The following is a 22,545-nucleotide window of genomic DNA, read 5'->3' as shown; positions in this document are numbered from 1 at the left end:
CATTCGTATTCACATAAAACATCACAGATTTAAAAACATCATTGAATGTTTCCGGCTCGATTAAAATGTCTTGGATTTATGTGACATGTTGGCTCGATGATGTCGCGATAACTCCCCGGTCTGACTGTCTGGATGTCTGACTGCAGAGATGTAGAACAATAATCATCACAACATCACAGCCGGACCAGGATTAAACAACCTCATCGTGGGAATCATTTAAACTGAGGTAACATTGTTTTTATTGACATGTGTATCTTATTTAATTTGTCATTAATGTTTCATGACACATTTGTTTTTATTATTATTATAAGGTTGGTCCTGCTGACTGAAGTGTTACAGTTGCATGCTTTTATTAGCTAATTATTTAATGCTCAACAGTATCAGTGTGATGCATTAATATAACAACTGCTGCATATTTATATACAACAGTTTAAATGTTGACTAATGAAACTCTTCCTGAAGTGTCGTGCACTGTAGTGCGCATGCGTTGGAGGGTGTGATGAAGGTAAAGGTGATCTCCATCCTGGAGGACAACTACATGTACCTGGTGATAGAGGAGCAGAGCAAACAGGCCATAGCTGTGGACCCTGCTGTACCACACCGGGTGAGTCACGCACGCACTCACACACACACACACACACACACACACTCCTGTTTCAGTCCATGTGATGCACATTCAAAAAAAATATTTTTTGTGTCTTTGTTTGCACAATACACAATATAATAAAACATAATAGATTAATCAAAAAAAATTGGTGCGATTAAAAAAACAGCAAAATATATTAAACACAACCTGTAAGTATAATATAGTTTAATATATAGTATAATATAAACAACCAATAATTATATGTACTGATAATAAAATAAATGTTAGATTATTTTTGATTAATGACGACTCTGCAGAGTGAATTTGCAATTCATTTTTTAGTTCATAAAACTTTCAAAATTGTGAAAATTATCCTCCACAATTTCCTAAATCCCAAAGTGATTTCATCAAATTGCTTGTTTTGTCCAACCTACAAATAGTCGTTTATCAAAATTATTGTTTTTAATTAATTAAAAAACAAAAACATATATGAAACACAAAGTGTAAGCATAATATACACTATAGTATAATATAAACAACAAACAATAATTATATGTATGTGATAATAAAATAAATGTTAGATTATTTTGATTATTGACTACTCTGTTTAGTATTTTCTCTTTTATTTATTTATTTATTTATTTTTATTAAATGTCAGAACATTTTGAAAATACCCTCAACAATTTGCTAAAGACCAAAATGATGTCATCAAATTGCTTGTTTTGTCCAACCTACAAATAATTGTTGAACATTTCCTTGTTGATTGAATAGTTACATACAGTACAGTACATGTGTGAATTACTGCTAACAGAGAGATTATTATTTTTTTTAAATTACAGCTGCTAGAAATCGTGCAGAGAGAGGGCTTGTCTCTGACGGCTATCCTCACCACACACCATCACTGGTAAGGCTGTGTGGTACATGAGTGGGGGGGTAGCGTTGCCTTACAGTAAATCAGTAATACCAGAACACCCGAACACATCACTGCTAATAATTAACTAGCCTGTTTTCTGTGATCAGGGACCATGCTCGGGGGAACGAGGCTCTGCTGAAGGAGGTTCCTGGTCTGAGGGTGTACGGGGGAGATGATCGGATCGGGGGTCTGACGGATAAAGTCACCGACGCTCAGGAACTCAAGGTGCCCACAAGTAACCCTTAAAACATCTCCAGTTTCTGACTTCACCATGTTAATTATACAGTTGTTGTTGTTGTTGTTGTGTCTCTGCCATGTTGTCTGTTGATATTGTGTTTTCTCCGTTTTGCAGTTTAACTCCATCAATGTGAGGTGCCTGTTCACTCCCTGCCATACCTCTGGTCACATGTGCTACTTTGTTTGGGAGGATGAGTGCACTGACGCGCCCGCTGTGTTCACAGGTCTTTGTCTGTAAACATAACGAGCTGGGGAACCAGCTGAAACCTGAGAAGTACATTTCTGAACACAGCTTACAGTTCACTCACTGTCACATCATGTGGCATCAATTATGTATATGATTACTTCATGTTGAGTGGCTAGAGATATGAATCCTTGTTGACCAGCACATTGTGCATTGTTCTTGCTGTGTGGGATGACAGGGACTGACCTCTGGCCTCTGCCTCCACTTGTTTGTTCTTGTGGTTGTTAGGGGATACGCTGTTTATCGGGGGATGCGGGCGGTTCCTCGAGGGTACGGCAGAACAGATGTACCACAACCTCACCCAGGTGCTGGGCTCGCTACCTCAAGACACGGTGAGTGGAAATAAAAGAGATATTTGTCGGTGTTTGTCGTGTGCAGTGCTCTCGGGGTTAACGGCAGCTTGACATGACCTCAGATAAGAGCTGGTGTACAACGTGAGTCACAGTGATGAACAAACACACGTACAATGAGGGGATTGAGTGCAGCCTGGCTCTCTCTAGCACAAAGCCCAGAATGACCAAGATGCTCAACCTCTACTGCTATTTGTGAGTTAATCAGGAATCATGTGCTGTTCATCTGTTCAGAAGGTCTTCTGTGGACACGAGTACACCATTAAGAACCTGAAGTTTGCCATGCTGGTGGAGCCAGAGAATGAAAAGGTTAAAGAGATGCTGAGCTGGGCCAGGGTGAGCAATACAACTAAAAACTCTTTTTTTATTGTCAACAAAAAAACCAATTTAAATATATATTTTTTGCTGCGTTACCTGACCGTCTTTGTTTCTGCAGGCCAGAGATGATGATGACAAACCCACAGTGCCATCCACCCTGATGGAGGAGTTTGACTACAACCCTTTTCTTCGTCTCTCGTGAGTTTGGATTATTTATATATAAAGATGTCACCAATTTTAAAAAATGGATTCAGATCTTTTTATGTTGTTTTGGATGTAAATGCGCTTCTCTTGATGCTTCTTGTAGCGTTTTCAGTGCACAACATATGCGTTAACCCAGTCACTCTTTTAATGATGAATTGCTGTGTACCTGGTAAAACAGGCTCATTTGATGAGCCCTTGCTTCAAGGTGAATCAGTGGTTTCTAAAATCTTGATGTTTCCTGCCATAATTTAGTGTTATACTTTGTCTCAGTTGTTAATATATCTATATTTCTAATCCTCATCCTTTACTCTAGGGAGGAAGGAGTTCAAAAGTTCACTGGGAAGACAGACCCCGTAGAGGTGCTGAGGGTCCTACGGAAGGAGAAGGACAAATTTAAGAAGCCTAAAGAGAGACTTCCTGCCCACGCCATGTTGGCGTTGGAGTGGGGGCTCCTCCGACCCTGACTTCCACTTTCAGAGATCTGAATCAACTGTTGAGGAGGAACAGTTTGAATGACTGAATGCAGCAAAACACGACTCCGTAGAGTGTCGTTTGTTGCTTTAACCCTAAATTTAACCGATTTATACTGTTGGGAACCTGGTTGACCCCCGTGTGTGTTTTTTTTAATAATTATGAAACAATATTTGCACAAAGAGGCCAGTTTAAAGCTGCTTTCATTAAATATTCCTACAAACTAATTTAATTTACAGGCTGGTCTCCCCGTCTGTTATGCAGAAACCAACAGGCAACATCTGCTAATACCAATTCACATTGAAATTGTTTTAATTTTTATGTGTTGTGTATTTATTTTTTTAAATAACTGGTTTTGGGAGAAAAATAAGCTTAATTTCTTTATACTTTATATGCACTTTTGCTCTCTTTATTGATGTTTATTTTCAGTCCAGTAACCTTGTGACTGCCAGTTTATTGTACTTTATTTTTTACTAGTTTCAGTTTGGACATACTGTGTATATATATATACTGTACAGTTGCTCTCTTGCTTACTTTTGCAGTTGGACTCGACACAATTGATTTACCGTAAATTTGTGTATAATTTAGACTGCACCTTATACACAGTATTTTGGAACAGGAGTCTGATGTGCTGCACTCATAAATTGTACAACAAGTGTAGAAACAAAAAATGCAGTGTACATCACTATGAATGTAGTAAATCCCCACTTAGCGAGAGCTTATAATTGTACATCAGAGTCAAGATTATTCAATAAAACATATCAGTCTGAATCAATATTCTGTTGGACATCTTTTTTTTTTTTAAACGTACAAAACAAATGGCTACAATTAAATAAAATCTTTATTTTTTCAATATATATAAGATTAAATAAACAAGGAATGATTACATTTTGCTTTGTGTTATTTCAGCTCACATTTTCGAAGTGTAACAGGCGCCCCACAAATGTATTCTATATTTATACATTTGAAAGGACAATCAGCAGTATAAGGGCAAATGATCAGACCGTATACATGATGTGGTTTAGCTTCAGCATTGTGTCTATCATCTACGCTCGTGGTCTTCTTGCCAGGCACACAACTTTTAGACAAGGAGAAAGGTGGTTTAAAAGGTTATTGGCACATGTCAAACCAGCTTATATTTGACTTTGCCCATAACCCCTCTCTTCTCTCTGAACAGAAACATATATTTGGACGGTTGTGTAGTCAGTGCTTGTTGAAAAAAAATCTCTACTAATCACGCTTTCTTCACCACTTCATAGCGAGTCCGTTTGTCATCTTCTCCACGGTGTGGTAGCCCGTGTGCAGAAACGCTCTGGCTCTCTCCTCCCCTACGCTGTGGAGCCAGGACCGGTACAGCTCGGACACGCGGATGTCATCTTCTGGCGATAGGGGGCGCTCCGCCTTGTAGAGCGCCTCGACCTTCGCGAGAAGCTCCTTTGGCGTCTGACCAGGTAAGGGCTTAACCTGTCCACCTCCATTTAGACAGCCTGAATATTGACAAGAGTTGAGGGGAAACATGCCGTGCTTATCGCTTTAATTTGCTTGCAAACATCAAATTAGTAAAGCGGTGCTGGTGAGACTACGGTGCAAGTTGTGCTTGTCAATGCATGTATTTAAGATGCCTGCTTATTTCCCCAGATGTGACTGAACACAGCATTTTATAGCTTCCATATGTTTATGTAAAAAGCATGTCATTTATGATAGCTTGTGACCAGCTTAACATGAAAACAAATGGTAGTAGTAAACACTCTCTGGTGTGGTAAATATATGCCGTACCAATGGAGCAAACGTGCAATGGCACACATAAAGGAAAAGTTTACATCCACATATTTAACTTTACCTGACGGACAGGCCATAACTTCCACAAAGTCGTAAGGCGACTTCCCCTTCTTGAGTTTCTGCACCAGGTTCTGGATGTTGCGGAAGCCGTATGTGGAAGCAAAGCACAACAGGACAACTCCGTCTCTCTCTAGAGTCACTTCCTGGAAGTCTTTATTCCTGTGGCAGACGGGTTGAGGTGGGAAAACGGGGTTAGGCAGAAATTCTTCAACACATTGGCCCTCTTGGACTGCACATATCAAGCCTCAAAAACATGAATTCGTACTGGACTCAAGCTTGACGGATCCACAAAATGACCACAAAGCAGTCAAGCTTCTTAAAGCTGTTGAGACGGACTCACCGGAGGGTCCTGTAGGTGAGCTGCTTCACCTCCTCTCCAAACAGCTGCTTGGCAGCGTAGGTGAAGACATGATGGAGGTAACCCCCTGACCCGCTCCCAGCATGGCTCAGGAACTCACCCCCGCTCACACTGCTGAACCTGGATCGAGAATAATATGTAGTGGGTGTCTATTCTTCAGGAAATTCCTGCTATGGCTAACAAACAAACGAAATGTCACAGAACTCACATTATGTCTGGCGGTACAGGTTCCACTTCATTAAGAGACACATTTTTCTCCTCCAGCATTCTCTGAACCTCTCCTATACGAGACATGAAAAGAGTAAGAAACACCACATTCATATAGACAAAGAGCATCATAAGAGTAGTTACTGTACCAGATGTGATGACGCAGTCCACTTCTCGCGTCTCAGCTTCATCCAGGTAGAACTCTGACCTCGAGGCCTCAAGTTTCTTGTCAAAGCAGGGCATTACTGCCACATGGTAGATCTGCTTTGGAGTTAGCCCCTAACAACAACAACACACACAATACACACAGTTTAATAGCAACTCATTATTCTATAACTTATCACTTTGACCTCCATGAAGTGGAGCACACTGTTTGATTGCAATATCGGATGTGAAAGGATCCCGGTACCTGTTGATCAGCAAAATAGCCTTTAACCAGAGAGCCCATCATCGCCTGGGGGGAGCGAGTGGTACTAATGTAAGGAAGAATAAACTCCCCGTGGGTCTTCTCTGCATAGCAAATCCAACCTGAGCAAGACACACACACACAGACAGACACAAATGTTTACACTGAAGTGACTGACGCTGCCTTTTTCCTTTTATTAAGCATATCACTTAGTTACACAAATATGAAGACAGTTCCTCCCTCAACACAGCTACGTACAAATTCATATTCTACTTTTACATTATATTAATCGATGGAATTTTACATTGCAAGACTCAAAATATATTTGTCTGCAATTAAAAGCTTGTTAGTGAGCTGATTGTTCCCCAGCATGGTCAGACGCTCCAACATTATACCTACAGGGTTTTTAAGTGGAATACCTGGACAGGCCGATGTCATCATGGGAAGTCTCTTGCTGTCCTGCTCCTTCCTCTTGAAACGCTCCACGAACTCTCTCTGGCTCTCCAGCAGGCTGAAGGTCCGACTATACGTCGTTTCAAAGACATGATGAACTCCTGCAATAATGATAATAATAGTCATAAGTGACAGTCTAAATCAACTTCTCAAAAGAAAAAAAGTAATATTTGCACTCACCAAGGCCTTTGAAGAAAGAAGTGAGCCTCCTGCCTGCCTCACTGCTGCTGAGGTCATAGCGTGCTGCGAGGGACGCTCTGGACTGCGGTGACACCGACACCACCACCACCTTGTGCTCGTCTGCGTTGGCCTGTGAAGGGAGTCCAAATGACAAACACCCGAAATTATTACTATCACATTCCAAAGCAATCATAACTAGACACACACTACACAAGCATTCAAACACATCCATCCGTCTCTACCTTGTTGTTTAGCAGCACTTTTAAGAGCTCCTCGTGGCTCTGCTGCTGAATGAGGACGCTCTCAGCTGAGGTGATGCAGCCACTGCAGGCCAGACAGTCATTCAGTGAGATCTTCGCTTTCTCCAGCTTCTGCTTCCCACCATCCTGCAAACACGAGGCGAATTAACTCAAGGTGGTGCAATTTTATTTCACACGCAGGTTTTGATTAAGTCTAGATACCCACCTGGTTGACTTGGACGTAACTGCCATCATCTTCTATTTGAATTTTGGCCAAAGAACCTTGTTTCTTCTCTATTTTAACAGGTTTGACACATTCCTGCGAAACAGAAACCACATATGTGAACCAAACTACAAAATACTTTATGAACAAGATAAACACGGCAATTTATAACAACATCCAAAGGCACCTGACAGAACTGAGTAAGAACAACAAAGGTAAGAGAATAAAGAAGTAAGTAAAGAAATTAAATACAAGACAAAAAAAACATTAGTAGAGGTCAACACTTGGTAGACCAACGTTTCAAGCCAGATTCAGCTGTCATTTCACTGTTTTTTCTTCACAAAGACCACAGGAAATGACTAAATTATTCGCGACAGGTAAGAAATTACACAAATGAACATCAGTGTTACATCATTCAGCATATGGCAGGTGATGAATCTAAATAATACATTCACAGGGAGAGATGGTTGGACTCCAAACCTAATTTTGAACATTTTTATCAAGAACTGAGGCAATATGGCACCACGATAAAAATTTAAAAAAATAAGAAAGCAATCAGAACTAACTATGTGTTTGACAAATTTCTAATGGACCGATGAGAATCTATTCTGAATTTGTATCAATTTTTTATATATATATATATAAATACTGCTCATGCCAGGGGTACATTAAAAAATAGAAAATAAATAAAATACAATTTATTTATATAAATAAATAAATAAAATTGTATTTTATTTATTTTCTACTTTTTAATGTACCCCTGGCATGAGCAGTTTTATATGTATATATTGTTATTGTACTTATATTTTCTAAAATAAAAGAAATCTAAATAATATAAACTGACAAAATACCAGGTCTTCAGTTTGATAATGTGGTCAATAACTCCAGCTACAGTAACGTATTGTCTATTGAGATAAAGTATAACTTATGAAACCATGTTATTACCCAACACTGCTGTTACACTGGAGTTACATCACTGCTAACATTAGCAGAAAGCTAACTGCGCAGCACGCATTAGATGCTTTTAGCAGGTTTTGCGATCAATAACAGTTAAACCAATTAGTCAACTTTACATTATCATAAGCTTTTGTCGAGGAGGATTCATAGTTGTGTTTATTTTTAAGTTGTTTGATCACACAGCAGCTCTGTGTGAGCTAACAGTGAGCATGCTACTGTTATCTATTTCAACACGTGTTTCTCTATCTACTGCTTTTATATGAGAAGTGAGTAATTATCGTTAACTATTATGTCCTTTTAGAATAAACCCCGGTGTTATAAGCATGTTATAATAGTTGAAACTACCTGAGAAGGAGTGATAAAGTCATCCAGATCTGTCAGCTGCAGCACACCGCTGAAGACAGAAGCCATGTTCACTGCCGTAAAGCGATTTTGTTGTTTACTTTTGTGTCGTGAATAGCTCTCCTTGATTCAACCGCTCCAGCTGAGACAAACTTCACTCTCAACCAGGGGTCTTTCCTATTTGTGTTTTTATACGGCTTGACTCCTCTCCTCGCGTCTTAGTCCCGCCCACGGGAGATGCGAGCGGAGGAGGCGAGGAAACGACTCGAGGAGAGAGGAAACGATGAAATATGTTTTTAGAGACATGGATTTAATTATCTTGTTTATCTGTATCTTATCTATATGTTTCACCCATACTATAAGCCTCTAAGAAAGGGGAATCTACAAGCTTATAATCTTAAAATGCTGTTATGAGTCAGACACTGGGAAAAAGAGAGGTCAAGACAGGTCAGAAATAAACAGGAATTGTAGGTATAACATAGCTTTATTAAAAACAAACATTATTCACAGCTTTATGTGACTACACCTCCTCACTCAATCATTGATCTTTCAAAACTGGGACTAGTTTTACATTTTATATGCAAGCTTCTCCCTGTAAACTGTATCCCTCTTTTACATTTTATATAGTCTTTTCAAATATTTTATATTAACTTAAAATTGCAGCAGGAAAGGAATGCAGAATAAGAACATTGTATAAATTGTTCTTGGTGCATGTTACTCTGCAAGACATATTACAGATTAATAAAAATGTATGTGCACTAGATATGTGCGTTTATTATTTATATACATTTTATTCAATATGTATTATTATTTTTTTATTTTTTTAAACATGTTTTTATTTTCTAATATTTTTTCTTTATTATTTCAATCATTGCTTTGAATGTATCTTATATTTTCATTGACTCATTATAATAATAATAATCATTATTACTATTATTATTATTATTATATAGTTAAAGTATATTTGATACAAGGATAGGTTCATTATCAATAATATATCATTACCACATTTCTTTTCTATAATTATCAATTTCTTATGTTACTTTATTTTATTTCTCTGTTTTCAATATTTGTTTTAAAAACGAAAAGAAATGTTGATAAAGGTGGAATTGTAAAATAAGCCTTTTGCTAATAAAAATAAATAATCTCTTTAAAAAATAGTATACTTTTATAAACTAAAAAGTAAAGTATGCTTGGGAATACACTTGAACTATACTTAAGTTTACTTCATAAAATAAACTTAAAGTATACTTCTTTTTTTTAATAAGGGTTGCTGTGTCATGCACATTTTACCTTTTTCTATTATTATTGATATGTTGTGTTGTTCTGTTTTAGCAGTTACCATATTTTTTACTTTATTTATCTGCTTTTATTGTCTTGTGAATATATATATATATATATATATATATGTGTATATATATATATATATATGTGTATACATATATAACATTTTATTTTATTTATTTTCTACTTTTTTTAATGTACCCCTGGCATGAGCAGTTTTATATGTATATATTGTTATTGTACTTAGATTTTCTAAAATAAAAAAATAAAAATATAAATAATATAAACTGACAAAATACCAGGTCTTCAGTTTGATAATGTGGTCAATAACTCCAGCTACAGTAACGTATTGTCTATTGAGATAAAGTATAACTGAAACCATGTTATTACCCAACACTGCTGTTACACTGGAGTTACATCACTGCTGACATTAGCAGAAAGCTAACTGCGCAGCACGCATTTGATGCTTTTAGCAGGTTTTACGATCAATAACAGTTAAACCAATTAGTCAACATTACATTATCATAAGCTTTTGTCGATGAGGATTCATAGTTGTGTTTATTTTTAAGTTGTTTGATCACACAGCAGCTCTGTGTGAGCTAACAGTGAACATGCTACTGTTATCTATTTCAGCACGCGTTTCTCTATCTACTGCTTTTATATGAGAAGGGAATAATTATCGTTAACTATTATGTCCTTTTAGAATAAACCCCGGTGTTATAAGCATGTTATAATAGTTGAAACTACCTGAGAAGGAGTGATAAAGTCATCCAGATCTGTCAGCTGCAGCACACCGCTGAAGACAGAAGCCATGTTCACTGCCGTAAAGTGTTTGTTGTTTACTTTTGTGTCGTGAATAGCTCTCCTTGATTCAACCACTCCAGCTGAGACAAACTTCACTCTTAACCAGGTGTTGCTGTGCTTACCTGTCATCTTTTATAGTATCGATTTAATTATCTCGTCTATCTGTATCGTGTCTATATATTTCTCAAATACTGTAATATATATATATATATATTTATATATATATATTTAATATTTATATTTTTAATATCTTTTAATCATGACTTGTTATAGTGCTTCATGTATTGTAATGTATTGTTGTTGTTTTTTCTTTTTTCTTATCTGGACCTTGAGTCTGCATAAAGTTTGAATGAATGAATGTAAGCCTCTAAGAAAGGGGAATCTACAAGTTTATAATCTTAAAATGCTGATATGAGTCAGGCACTGGGAAAAAGAGAGGTCAAAACAGGTCAGAAATAAACAGGAATTATAGGTATAGCATAGCTTTATTAAAAAAAAAACATTATTCACAGCGTTATGCAACTACCCTCCGTTACCCAATCATTGCTCTTTCCAAACTGGGACTAGTTTTACATTTTATGTGTAAGCTTCTCCCTGTAATCTGTATCCCTCTTTTGCATGTTTTATCCATTCTTTTCAATTATTTCACAATTATTTCAAATTGCAGCAGGAAAGGAATGCAGGATAAGAACATTGTATAAATTATTCTTGGTGCATGTTACTCTGCAAGACATATTACAGATTAATAAACATGTATGTGCACTGGATATGGCGTTTATTATTTATATAAATTGTATTCAATATGTATTATTATTCTTTTCTTTTCTTTTTTTAAACGTGTTTTTATGTTTTTTTATTTTCTAATATGTTTTCTTTTTATTTCAATCATTACTTTGAATGTATCTTATATTTTATAATTTCATTGACTCATTATAATAATAATAATAATAATAATTATTATTATATGTGAATATTTCATATATGTATTATGAGGATAAACTAGATCAAAGCATTTTTTCTGGTTGCCTCCTCTGTGTAGATGAAGAGACACACGCACGCACCATTTTTTTAGGATAGCATTCCTATAAGTAGAAGACTGGGTATAAATATATGTATGTATACATCCCTTTCTGGACGTATGTGTACAGTTATACACATTTATGTATATATACTGTATATTTGTTTTATCAACTTGTCCTACCATTTTACCACTTCTATTATTATTGATATGTTCTGTGATGTTCTGTTTGAGCAGTTACCATATTTGTTTTACTCTATCTGCTTTTATTGTCTGATGTTCTGTTTTAACAGTTACCATATCTTTTACTTTATTTATCTGCTTTTATTGTCTTGTGAAGCACTTTGTAACATCTGTTTTGAGAAGTGCTAGATAAATAAATTGAATTGTTATTTATTATTATTTTGTTCAAATGATAGTGAATAATCAGATATTTATCACATATATAAAGGGATAAATCGATGCTATCTATATAATGTATATATATATATATGTGTATATATACATATATACACATATATACACATATATATACATATATACACACACATATATATTCATATTAACATATATATATATATATGTATATATATTACTCTATATATTACTCTATATATTAAGAGTAAAACTAGATCAGAGCATGTTTTCTGGTTGCCTCCTCTGTGTAGATGAAGAGACACACACACGCACCATTTTTTAGGATAGTTTTAGCAGTTACCATATTTGTTTTACTCTATCTGCTTTTATTGTTTGATGTTCTGTTTTAACAGTTACCATATCTTTTACTTTATTTATCTGCTTTTATTGTCTTGTGAAGCACTTTGTAACATCTGTTTTGAGAAGTGCTATATAAATAAATTTAATTGTTATTTATTATTATTTTGTTCAAATGATAGTGAATAATCAGATATTTATCACATATATAAAGGGATAAATCGATGCTATCTATATAATGTATATATATATATATATATATTAACAAGCTAGTATGACATGGTTGGTACCAATGGATTCCTTAGGCCCGCTACAACCTAAAGAACACAGGTTGCGTTAAAGCGTTAAAGAAATTAAAAATTAGTTACTATCGTGTTAACTTTGAAAGCCCTAAACAAAATATTCTTTAACACAATTATAAGTATAAGTAGCTGGCTGCACACTTATTTACTATTACATATATATATATATACATATATATATATATGTATATATATATATGTATATATATTACTCTATATATTAAGAGTAAAACTAGATGAAAGCATGTTTTCTTGTTGCTTCTTTAACACAATTATAAGTATAAGTAGCTGGCTGCACACTTACTTACTATTACATATATATATATATATATACATTATATATATATAATGTATATACATTATATATATATATATATATATACACATATATACACACATATATATTCATATATACACATATATATATACATATATACACACATATATATTCATATATACACATATATATATATATATATATATATATATATATATATATATGTATATATGTATATATATTACTCTATATATTACTCTATATATTAAGAGTAAAACTAGATGAAAGCATGTTTTCTTGTTGCCTCCTGTCTGTGTAGATGAAGAGACGCACGCACGCACCCTTTTGTTGTTATGACTACGGGGTCGTAAATCCGCCATGTTTTGCCTCCTCGCAGCGGCGTTGCGACAGAGACGGAGAACGACATGAATGTAGAAAATCCTCATCATCATACGGCAGCAACAGAACCAGAAGCAGAGAGGGAGACAGCGACCGACGACGACAACGAGACTATCACCATTCAGACCACACTGGGAGACGAAGGTGAGCTGTGCTTCTGGCTGAAAGCAGACAGAAAGATGTGTTAAACATTGTGTTTGGGCCTAGCTGACTTCCTCCATCATGAAGTGTTGCTAACAGCTAGCCACAGACAGCTAGCTGTTAGCAACAACATTAGCTTAGCATAGCTAGTTTGTGTCCCAAGTCAAACAACAAACATTGCCACATTATAGTGAAAGCAAACAGCTGTCTGTTTACTAGGGCTGTCAATCAATTACAATATTTAATCACAACTAAATCACACATTTTATATCTGTTCAAAATGCACCTTAAAGGGAGATTTGTCAAGTGTTTAATACTCTTATCAACATGGGAGTGGGCAAACAGGCTGCTTCATGCAAATGTATGTTTATATTTATTATTGGAAATCAATTAACAACACAAAACAAAGGAAACAAGGATAGGTTCATTACTCAGAATGCAGAATAAGAACATTGTATAAATTGTTCTTGGTGCATGTTACTCTGCAAGACATATTACAGATTAATAAAAATGTATGTGCACTAGATATGTGCGTTTATTATTTATATACATTTTATTCAATATGTATTATTTTTTTAATTTTTTTTTAAACATGTTTTTATGTTTTTATTTTCTAATATTTTTTCTTTATTATTTCAATCATTGCTTTGAATGTATCTTATATTTTCATTGACTCATTATAATAATAATAATCATTATTATTATATAGTTAAAGTATATTTGATACAAGGATAGGTTCATTATCAATAATATATCATTACCACATTTCTTTTCTATAATTATCAATTTGTTATGTTACTTTATTTTATTTTTCTGGTTTCAATATTTGTTTTAAAAATTAAAAGAAATGTTGATATACGTTGGAATTGAATTATTAAATAAGCCTTTTGCTAATAAAAAGAAATCTTAAAAAAAGAAGTGTACTTTTATAAACTAAAAAGTGAGCCAATTTAGTCCCAACAAGTATTGAAGTAGTACTCTTACAAGCATACTACTAGTACATACTTATTACATAAAATAAACTTGAACTATAATTAGGTTTACTTCATAAAATAAACTTAAAGTATACTTCTTTTTTTATAAGGGTTACTGTGTCATTATGCATCTTACATGATCACAGCTGCTGCATATGTAGCTGCAGATAATGTAAATAATATTTTAGCTGTAAGAGCAAAATATACATGCATTATCACTGTCAAATAATAGTGAATAATCTGATATTTATCACACATATAAATAGATAAAGGGATAAATGGATGCTATTTAAGATAAGATAAGATATTCCTTTATTAGGGGAAATGTGCAGTGTACAGCAGCAAAGGGGATAGTGCAGAAAACAAGATGCATCAGCTGACACAGTAAAAAAAGAGCTAAACAAAGTGTAACATAATATGAACCATTTAAATAGAAGGAAGTATTAAAATAGGAGCAGTATATACAGTATTGACAATAAACAGACTTAACAAAATTGCACAAGTGGAAAATGATATTGCACAGTGAGAATGAAATGAAATTCCATCTGAAAATATCAGGTTATTGTCAGTTTTTTGGTGTGTAATGCTCATATCATAACATGGCAAACTGCAGCCCAACAGGCAACAACAGCTGTCAGTGTGTCAGTGTGCTGACTTGACTATGACTTGCCCCAAACTGCATGTGATTATCATAAAGTGGGCATGTCTGTAAAGGGGAGACTCGTGGGTACCCAGAGAACCCATTTACATTCACATATCTGGAGGTCAGAGGTCAAGGGACCCCTATGAAAATGGCCATGCCGGTTTTTCTTCGCAGATATTTAGTGTAAGTTTAGGGCGTTATTTAACGTTCTTCGCAACAAGCTAGTATGACATGGTTGGTACCAATGGATTCCTTAGGCCCGCTACAACCTAAAGAACACAGGTTGCGTTAAAGCGTTAAAGAAATTAAAAATTTGTTAGTATCGTGTTAACTTTGAAAGCCCTAAGCAAAATATTCTTTAACACAATTATAAGTATAAGTAGCTGGCTGCACACTTACTTACTATTACACAATTACTATTCTTAACTTTGTGTTTCTGTGCTGTCAGATGAAGATGTGCACAAGTGCGGACGCTGTCAGACCGAGTTTTCCACGTTGGAGGCTTTTATCCAGCACAAGCTACAACACAACTGCAGACGTGCGGAGGCGATCAGCCAGGAGGCCAACGAAGAGGTATATGAACTGTTACTGTGTGTGGGTTTATATTCTATATTAACAGCAGTGAAGAACAAATGTTTATCTACATTTTTGCCAGGTTACTGAAGCCAATGGAGGTTCTTCTTCAGAGGTGAAAGCAGCTGATGGTGCATCCTCAGATGAACCATTGAAGAGCACTTATGGTGGGTCAACATTAAGACTGCAACTAAAGTATTTATCATTAATTAATTTGCCAATTATTTCTCTACAAATGGTGGAAAAATAGTGCCCATGATAATTTCCCACAGGTGACTTGTTCCAAGTGTTTATTTTATCCAACTATCAGTCCCAAACCCAAAGATATTCAGTTTCCTACTACCGTTTAAGACAAAGAAAAACATTAAATCCACACATTTTCAGAAGCTGAGATCAGCAAATATTTAGTGTTTTTGCTTAAAAGTAGATTAAAGCAATAAATTCCTTAAAACTACATTTTTGTTGATCGACAATTAATATCTGATCAACACCGTTTCAACCTGACGTTTCAGGAGGACTAAATTGTTATTTTGTCTGTTTTTCACACAGATGGAAGCAGCAGTGGTACGTTGGGTCGAGGTAGCAGGAAGAAAGTCGTTTCACTCAAAGTCACGGACCACTCAGATGGGACCGAAGGATCCTTATCTGACAATGCTGACAGTGACCTCAAGCCTGTCTTCAAAGTCAACCAAGAGGGACGCTACATTTGCCAACTTTGTGACAAGACATTTAAAACAGTGAGTCAGTTCGTTTGTGTGTGTGTGTACCTAAAATGAGATTTCCTGATTATTAGAAAGACATGCAGGGTATTACACTTCATGTTACCAGTGTTGTCTTTCTAATACGCTCTACTTTCACCCAACAGACCAACATCTTGAGAACTCACATGAAAACTCACAGCGACCACAAGAATTTCTCATGTGACCTATGTGGGACCTCCTTTCGCACAAAAGGCTCCCTGATTCGTCACAATCGTCGTCACACTGGTACAGAGCGTAAACGGGGACTGTTTTTGTTTTGAATTGATGTCCTTTAATACATTTTACCTAATGATAGCACTGCTTTTTTCCTGTTCTCTTGCAGATGAGCGGCCGTATCGCTGTACCTTATGTGGCCAGTCCTTCAGAGAGTCGGGTGCCCTCACCAGACACCTTAAGGCCCTCACACCCTGCACAGAAAAGATCCGCTTTGTTCAGTACAAGGAGATCTTGGTCAGCAAAGATGGAGTACAAAAAGGTTAGATTCATACTGCAGAAGTTGTTATCTTGTGCGTCTGTGCTGGAGAGGGTAGCTTGATGGTCTTGTGCATCTATTCTATCAAAGCAAATGAGCTGTAGCCGTGGGTGGAGTCCTTGAGAATTTTAAAAGTTTACAATGTAGTAACTTTAATAATAGATTTAGAATACTTAAGGAAGTGACTGACAGGTCTGTGTGAACTGTCCAGGAGTCGAAGATGATCACGCTGCAATGGCCGCCCAGCAGCATGAGGTCGTGGTTGTGGAGCAACAGCCAGAAGAGGAGCAGGAGCAGGAGATGGTAGAGGCTCAGACTGCTGTCGTCAGTGTGGTAGAGGCTGGTTCACAAGAGGTCCTCCATCAGGTCCACTTCACAATGGAGGTGAATGGAACAACGCAGGAGCAACAGGTGAGAACAGAAAGGGTGCACATTTAGCTCAAAGTCCTGTATGGGCTTTAAGCACTCTTAATATACACAAAACACATACTCTTTCTTTTCCTTAAAATGCCTTTTGGTACATTTATGGAATGATTTAAAGAAAAAGTGGAGTCATCATCCGACCTTTTCTGTTGTCCTGTCGCTCTGCCTCTGGCCAGGTCGTAGTAGAGCAGTCTCAGGCGGAAGCCCTGGCGGCTGCTGCAGCAGCAGGCGACAACCTCATCTGCCAGGCCATCATCAACTCTGGCATCGCTCTGGAGACAGAGGAAGCCGTGGTGGAGGAGACCTCACAGGAAACCGAGGAGATGGATAAAGAGGTTTCTGACTGTCCTGATATTGATGAGAGTGTCACTGAGATCCAGGTCAAAGAAGAGTTTGTGGAGATGGAGGCAGAGGTAAGGATGGCTGTAACTGGAACTGACCAGTACGTTTACTGCATTGCGTTAAGGCTCATCAGATCGTACTGCTCTTCAGCTGGCAGTTATATTCAGCATCAGGGAGTAATCATTAATAATGAATCAACATTTAACATTTTTTTATTTTTTTTTAGGGCTGCACGGTTTTGAAAAAAATATTTTTTAAAAATATAATTGCAATTATTTTGGTTGATATTATATAATATATATCATATAATTTTTATATTCTTCTCATTTTCATTGAGAAAGATATGAAAATGATTATGGTGTGATTTTTTTTTTTTTTTTTGCGGGGATCTGTACCAAAAAAATATGTTTTCTTAAGTCTGTAGAATATGATATGTAGGCCAGGACATCTCTGCAGCATCACAATATATATAATTTTAAATGGTATTTTGACACACATTTCATCTTTAACAAATATTGCAACTTCTACGATTTTAATTGCAGAAGGCCATATTGCACTTTAGATACAATTTCGATTCATTCTGCAGCCCTAGTTTTTTTTAAAAGGTAAAAAAAACAGAAAATCTGTTAATCACTAACAGAAACTGACGGGGAAACACTGAATTGATCACTGGAAACATTTGAACTGGTTCTCAGCACAGCAGAGTGTTGCAATGATTGATTTGCACTCATAGCTTTATTTTTTTATTTTGCAGGAAGCAGGTGATGGAGTTGAGCAAACATCTGCAAAATTGTACACGTGTCCACACTGTAATCGCTCCTTCAAGGGACTGAATTACTTCCGCTTTCATGTCAAGGGCCACTTGGGTAAGTGCATAACTATTAATGATGACTCACAGCATCACTGTACGCTCCCCTCTTATCATCCTCTTCATTGAACTTCATCAACATGTGAAATTAAAAAAAAGCAGTTTCTGGGACACTGACCAATTTCAGAAAAAAATAATTTTGGAATTTCAGGAACTTTGTGGACCTTTTGTTGGTCCGTAGATAAATATCATTCTTCTCTGTGTATTCTTTCTCTTTCTGCAGGTTACAAGCCCTTTAAGTGCACGCTCTGCCATAAGGAGTTTCTGACTGGTTACCTGCTGAAGAAACACATGGAAGTCCATGTCAGTGAGAGGAGGTACAAGTGTGGCGAGTGTGGCAAACTGTACAAAACCGTTGGGCATGTACGTGAGCACATGAGGGCCCACTCGGATGAAAGACCCTACCGCTGTGCCCGATGCAACAAGGGGTATAAGACCAAGGTGACTTTGTAGACATTAGACTTTGTTGTGTTAAACATCTCAGCTTTTATTTCATTCAGAGGTCATCATTCAGAGATGTAAAAGGCGGTGCCATCTCTAACATATCTCTTTGTGTTGCTCAGAATGCCTTGCAGGTGCATCAGCGGACCCACGGGGAAGATAAACCTTATGTGTGTCAGTTCTGCTTGAGAGGCTTCAGGGAGAAAGGCTCTCTGGTGCGACACATCCGCCATCACACCGGAGAGAAGCCTTTCAAATGCCCAAAGTGCGGGCGCGGCTTTGCCGAGCACGGGACTCTCAATCGGCATATGCGTGCGAAAGGTCTTTGTGAATAACTGACAACAAAACTTAGTATTTTCGGCAGCGATACAGACAAACATGATAACACAATTTGTGATTTCAACCAGGAGGCTGCCAGAAGGACGATTCCAGTGAGCAGCCGGATATGGTAACAGAGGAGCAGGCGTCGGTGGACAGCCTCGCTACGGCAGCCATCATCTCAGAGGATCCTCATGCCGTCCTGGTGGAGTTCTCCTCCGTGGTGGCAGACACACAGGAGTACATCATCAAGGTGAGACACAGGGAAGCAGGGCTAAGAGAAAGCGTGGTTTCTCCGCTTACGTCACAGCTTCAAGGTGCATTTAAGGGTAGAATTGTTTAAGCACCTCTGTCCCAATCAATATTATCACGGCAAGTGTTGTGTTTATTAGCGATCAATAGCAGAATACGGGCTGTCACATCACTGATTGAAGTGTAAATTGATTGCTGATTAGAACCAATCACTCAGCACTTTTCTTTGCCAAGTGCAGTAACCTTTTTAAAGAGACAACTTGATTTCTGGTAGTTTTTAAAGTTGCAAATTACATTTTATTTGTTTACAGAAATGAGTAACCGCAGACTGAATAGACAGGAATGGAAATACCGACTTCAACAGCATTTGTATCTGACATTATTTTGTATAGGAGTGGCTGACAGGCATCGTAGTCGATATTGAATAACGACACAAATGATTTATTTACATGGTCCAAATACAGTTTTGCAGACAGGAGGAGCTAGTAGATTAGTCAATGGAAGTAAGCACTACCGCTTACATATTAATGTTTCCAAATTATGGTCATCAGCTTAGTTCAAATTTAAAGACACAGACTAAATCATACGGACTCTTCACGTGAACACGGTAAACACGACCCCATTTGAAGGCACCATTTGTCATTAATTTTATTTGCTCTGCTTCTCTCATATCCTCTAGACTCAAACAGAGGAGGACGTGCAGGAAGAAGAGGTTACACTCATTCAAGACAGCCAGAATGAGGTCAGTACACACACACACACAAATGAGAACATCTGTATGATCATTAGAAGTGGCAGAGTGTGAGAATCTCACTGTTTTTAAAATTGGGTTTATAAACATATTTAATGTTAAAGGTGCAGTTTGTAGGATTTGGTGGCATCTAGTGGTGTGGTTGCATATTGAGCTCACTCCTCCCTTTCCAAGACTGCGGTATAATGAGCCACCGAGTGCAAAACGCTGTTTTCCTCGCTTAGAGGCCATCCTTACCATAATAACACTACTTTAAGAGCAATGGTCGGCGGCTCGCGGAACCATGGTTTTGAACTCTGCGGCTCACGTTACCGCAGTTTTACAAGCGTGTCGGAAAACTACGGTGGCTCTCTCTAGAATCAGTGTTTGGTTTGTCCGTTCTGGGCTACTGTAGAAACATGGCGGACTCCGTGAAGAGGACCCGCTCCCTATGTAGATATGAAGGGCTCATTTTAAGCTTACGATTCTTAGTTTCAGGTGATTATACACTAATGAAAACATAGTTATGAATATTATATTCCATTTCTTCTAATAGATCCCCCTAAACGCTACGCACTGTTCCTTTAAGGATCTGATAAGAGCTGTCTTTTATATTTTCATCATGTTATAACTCTGCTTCTACCTTCCTATATCCAACCTCTCCCTGCCAGATGGGAAACCACATCATGAAAGTGGTGCAGCGACTTGTCAGCCAGTCGCAAGGCGCCGGCGGCACGGGCAGCCACCAGATCATCGTGCGCAACATGGCGATGAACGAGGAGGCCGCGTCCATCTCCGACTGTGGCGACACGATCACCATCGCTACGCCCGAGAGCCTGACGGAGCAGGTGGCCATGACGCTGGCCTCCGCCATCAGCGACGGCACGCTGCTGGGCACGGCGGGCACCGTGGAGACGGCACACGGAACAGTTACCATGGTGACCACGGAGGAAGCAGTGGAGGAGGGAATACAGATGGTGCAGCATCAAGAGGAGTACGTCATCACCTCCCCAGAGGAGGTGGAGATTCAGACTGTCGTTTTATGATCGAAGAGGATGCTAACTATGGACTGAACCTGCGTAGCCGACTACTGGAGAGTTTATATGAGCCTCATTTGTGAGATTTGATTTCAAAACAAAAGGCCAAAGTGTTTATAAGGTTTATAGTTACAGAAATAGAACAACCTACAAAGTGTGAAAGATAAAGACTTTGCATGAGGACTAGTTCTATCGTGTGTTTGGTTTACTAAAATGAAGCACTGCATTCAGCTAATTTTCAACCTTTAAGGTGCATACAGCTTAAAAGAATAACTAACCACATTCATTTAGTACGGTTTTCATTTTGAAGGCCTGAACAGATGCACATTTTCTTCTTTTAGGTGGTATAAAATGAACACGTCTTTGCCTTTTCATCTGTTGTCGTAGCCTGGTCTCGTCTCTTTGCTGCAGTCAAAAAAAGTGAAAATTCCCTCTTACTTAAAATTTACTACCTAAAACGGCGTCATTCCATCAGCAGTTTTCACTTCTGCTCTCTGATGTCCGGGTCGGCTACAGTCGAGTTTCTGAACTCTTTATCGTCTCAAAAATGAAATGTGATGCGTTCGAGGAGAGTTATAAAACGTCCCATGGCACAGTGTTAAATCATAATGCATCTTTTAAGCATGACGACTACAGCAGACATTAAGATGTGGTCAGTTTACTTGAGCAGAGTTTGCATCAAATAAATGCTATTTTCTTATACAGTTGGCTTCTATTTATCTTTGTTTATATCCTGTTTTTTTCTGATTGAGAAGATTGTCTGATCGTTCAGTGTGGGATTTATTTGATGTACTAATTATATTTATGTGATCACATTTGTTTTTGCCAAATTTATTTTTGTCTTCATTTTAGACTGAAAATGTGGGATGTTTTCAATGGAAATAATTGTATCGCTCACTATTACAGAAAGAGTTTACTGTGGCGTGTTGATATCTGGTTGTTTCCTACTCATTCATAGTTGATGTGCTTCCCCAAAGTCCCCGCAACTTCAGTGAGAAATACCTGAATATCAGCTTATTTTTTGCCTGTGTTTTATTTATTTATATATATATATATATATATATTTATAAATGTATATAAATGTGTATATATATAAATATAAATATATCTATATAAATATATATTTTTATATATAAATATATATATTTTTATATATTTATATATATATATATATATTTATTTATTTATATATATATTTATATATATGTATGTATATTACACATGTATCAGGGCTCTAGACTGCGA

At 37.0% G+C, this 22,545-nt stretch overlaps 3 protein-coding genes across 6 annotated transcripts; 2 read left to right on the top strand and 1 right to left on the bottom strand.

Annotated features, from left to right (window-relative positions):
- The first annotated feature begins 95 nt into the window (after window positions 1-95).
- On the top strand, window positions 96-4,098 carry LOC141781210 (hydroxyacylglutathione hydrolase-like protein). The gene is made up of 9 exons (XM_074656794.1): window positions 96-226; window positions 463-604; window positions 1,426-1,490; window positions 1,607-1,724; window positions 1,852-1,960; window positions 2,209-2,312; window positions 2,565-2,666; window positions 2,767-2,846; window positions 3,166-4,098. The coding sequence occupies exons 2-9, from the start codon at window positions 500-502 to the stop codon at window positions 3,314-3,316; spliced, it is 834 nt and encodes a 277-aa protein (XP_074512895.1). The 5' UTR covers window positions 96-226; window positions 463-499; the 3' UTR covers window positions 3,317-4,098.
- A 48-nt stretch (window positions 4,099-4,146) lies between these two features.
- Window positions 4,147-13,400, bottom strand: narfl (nuclear prelamin A recognition factor-like). Of its 3 annotated transcripts, none has more exons than XM_074656793.1 (11): window positions 13,268-13,400; window positions 7,232-7,324; window positions 7,009-7,152; window positions 6,767-6,896; window positions 6,553-6,687; window positions 6,137-6,255; window positions 5,877-6,006; window positions 5,729-5,801; window positions 5,503-5,640; window positions 5,164-5,321; window positions 4,147-4,810 (listed from the first exon to the last, which is right to left on the bottom strand). In XM_074656793.1, exons 1-11 carry the CDS (start codon window positions 13,376-13,378, stop codon window positions 4,569-4,571), a joined length of 1,473 nt encoding a protein of 490 aa, XP_074512894.1. In that variant the 5' UTR covers window positions 13,379-13,400; the 3' UTR covers window positions 4,147-4,568. The 3 variants fall into 3 exon arrangements, with proteins under 3 accessions (XP_074512894.1, XP_074512893.1, XP_074512892.1); XM_074656792.1 differs by lacking the exon at window positions 13,268-13,400 and adding an exon at window positions 8,531-8,687 and having other exon boundaries at window positions 4,147-4,945; window positions 5,100-5,321; XM_074656791.1 differs by lacking the exon at window positions 13,268-13,400 and adding an exon at window positions 8,531-8,687.
- e4f1 (E4F transcription factor 1) lies at window positions 13,336-22,002 on the top strand. Of its 2 annotated transcripts, none has more exons than XM_074656790.1 (14): window positions 13,336-13,469; window positions 15,532-15,656; window positions 15,739-15,823; window positions 16,206-16,393; window positions 16,522-16,642; window positions 16,740-16,892; window positions 17,101-17,300; window positions 17,489-17,725; window positions 18,409-18,520; window positions 18,746-18,963; window positions 19,086-19,284; window positions 19,374-19,534; window positions 20,213-20,275; window positions 20,935-22,002. In XM_074656790.1, the coding sequence occupies exons 1-14, from the start codon at window positions 13,352-13,354 to the stop codon at window positions 21,307-21,309; spliced, it is 2,355 nt and encodes a 784-aa protein (XP_074512891.1). In that variant the 5' UTR covers window positions 13,336-13,351; the 3' UTR covers window positions 21,310-22,002. The 2 variants fall into 2 exon arrangements, with proteins under 2 accessions (XP_074512891.1, XP_074512890.1); XM_074656789.1 differs by having other exon boundaries at window positions 19,371-19,534.
- Window positions 22,003-22,545: the final 543 nt, after the last annotated feature.

Source organism: Sebastes fasciatus, chromosome 13, assembly GCF_043250625.1.
Source record: "Sebastes fasciatus isolate fSebFas1 chromosome 13, fSebFas1.pri, whole genome shotgun sequence".
Classification (NCBI taxonomy): domain Eukaryota; kingdom Metazoa; phylum Chordata; class Actinopteri; order Perciformes; family Sebastidae; genus Sebastes; species Sebastes fasciatus.
Note: the sequence above shows the minus strand (reverse complement) of the source record. Positions and strands in the feature narration are given on the sequence as shown.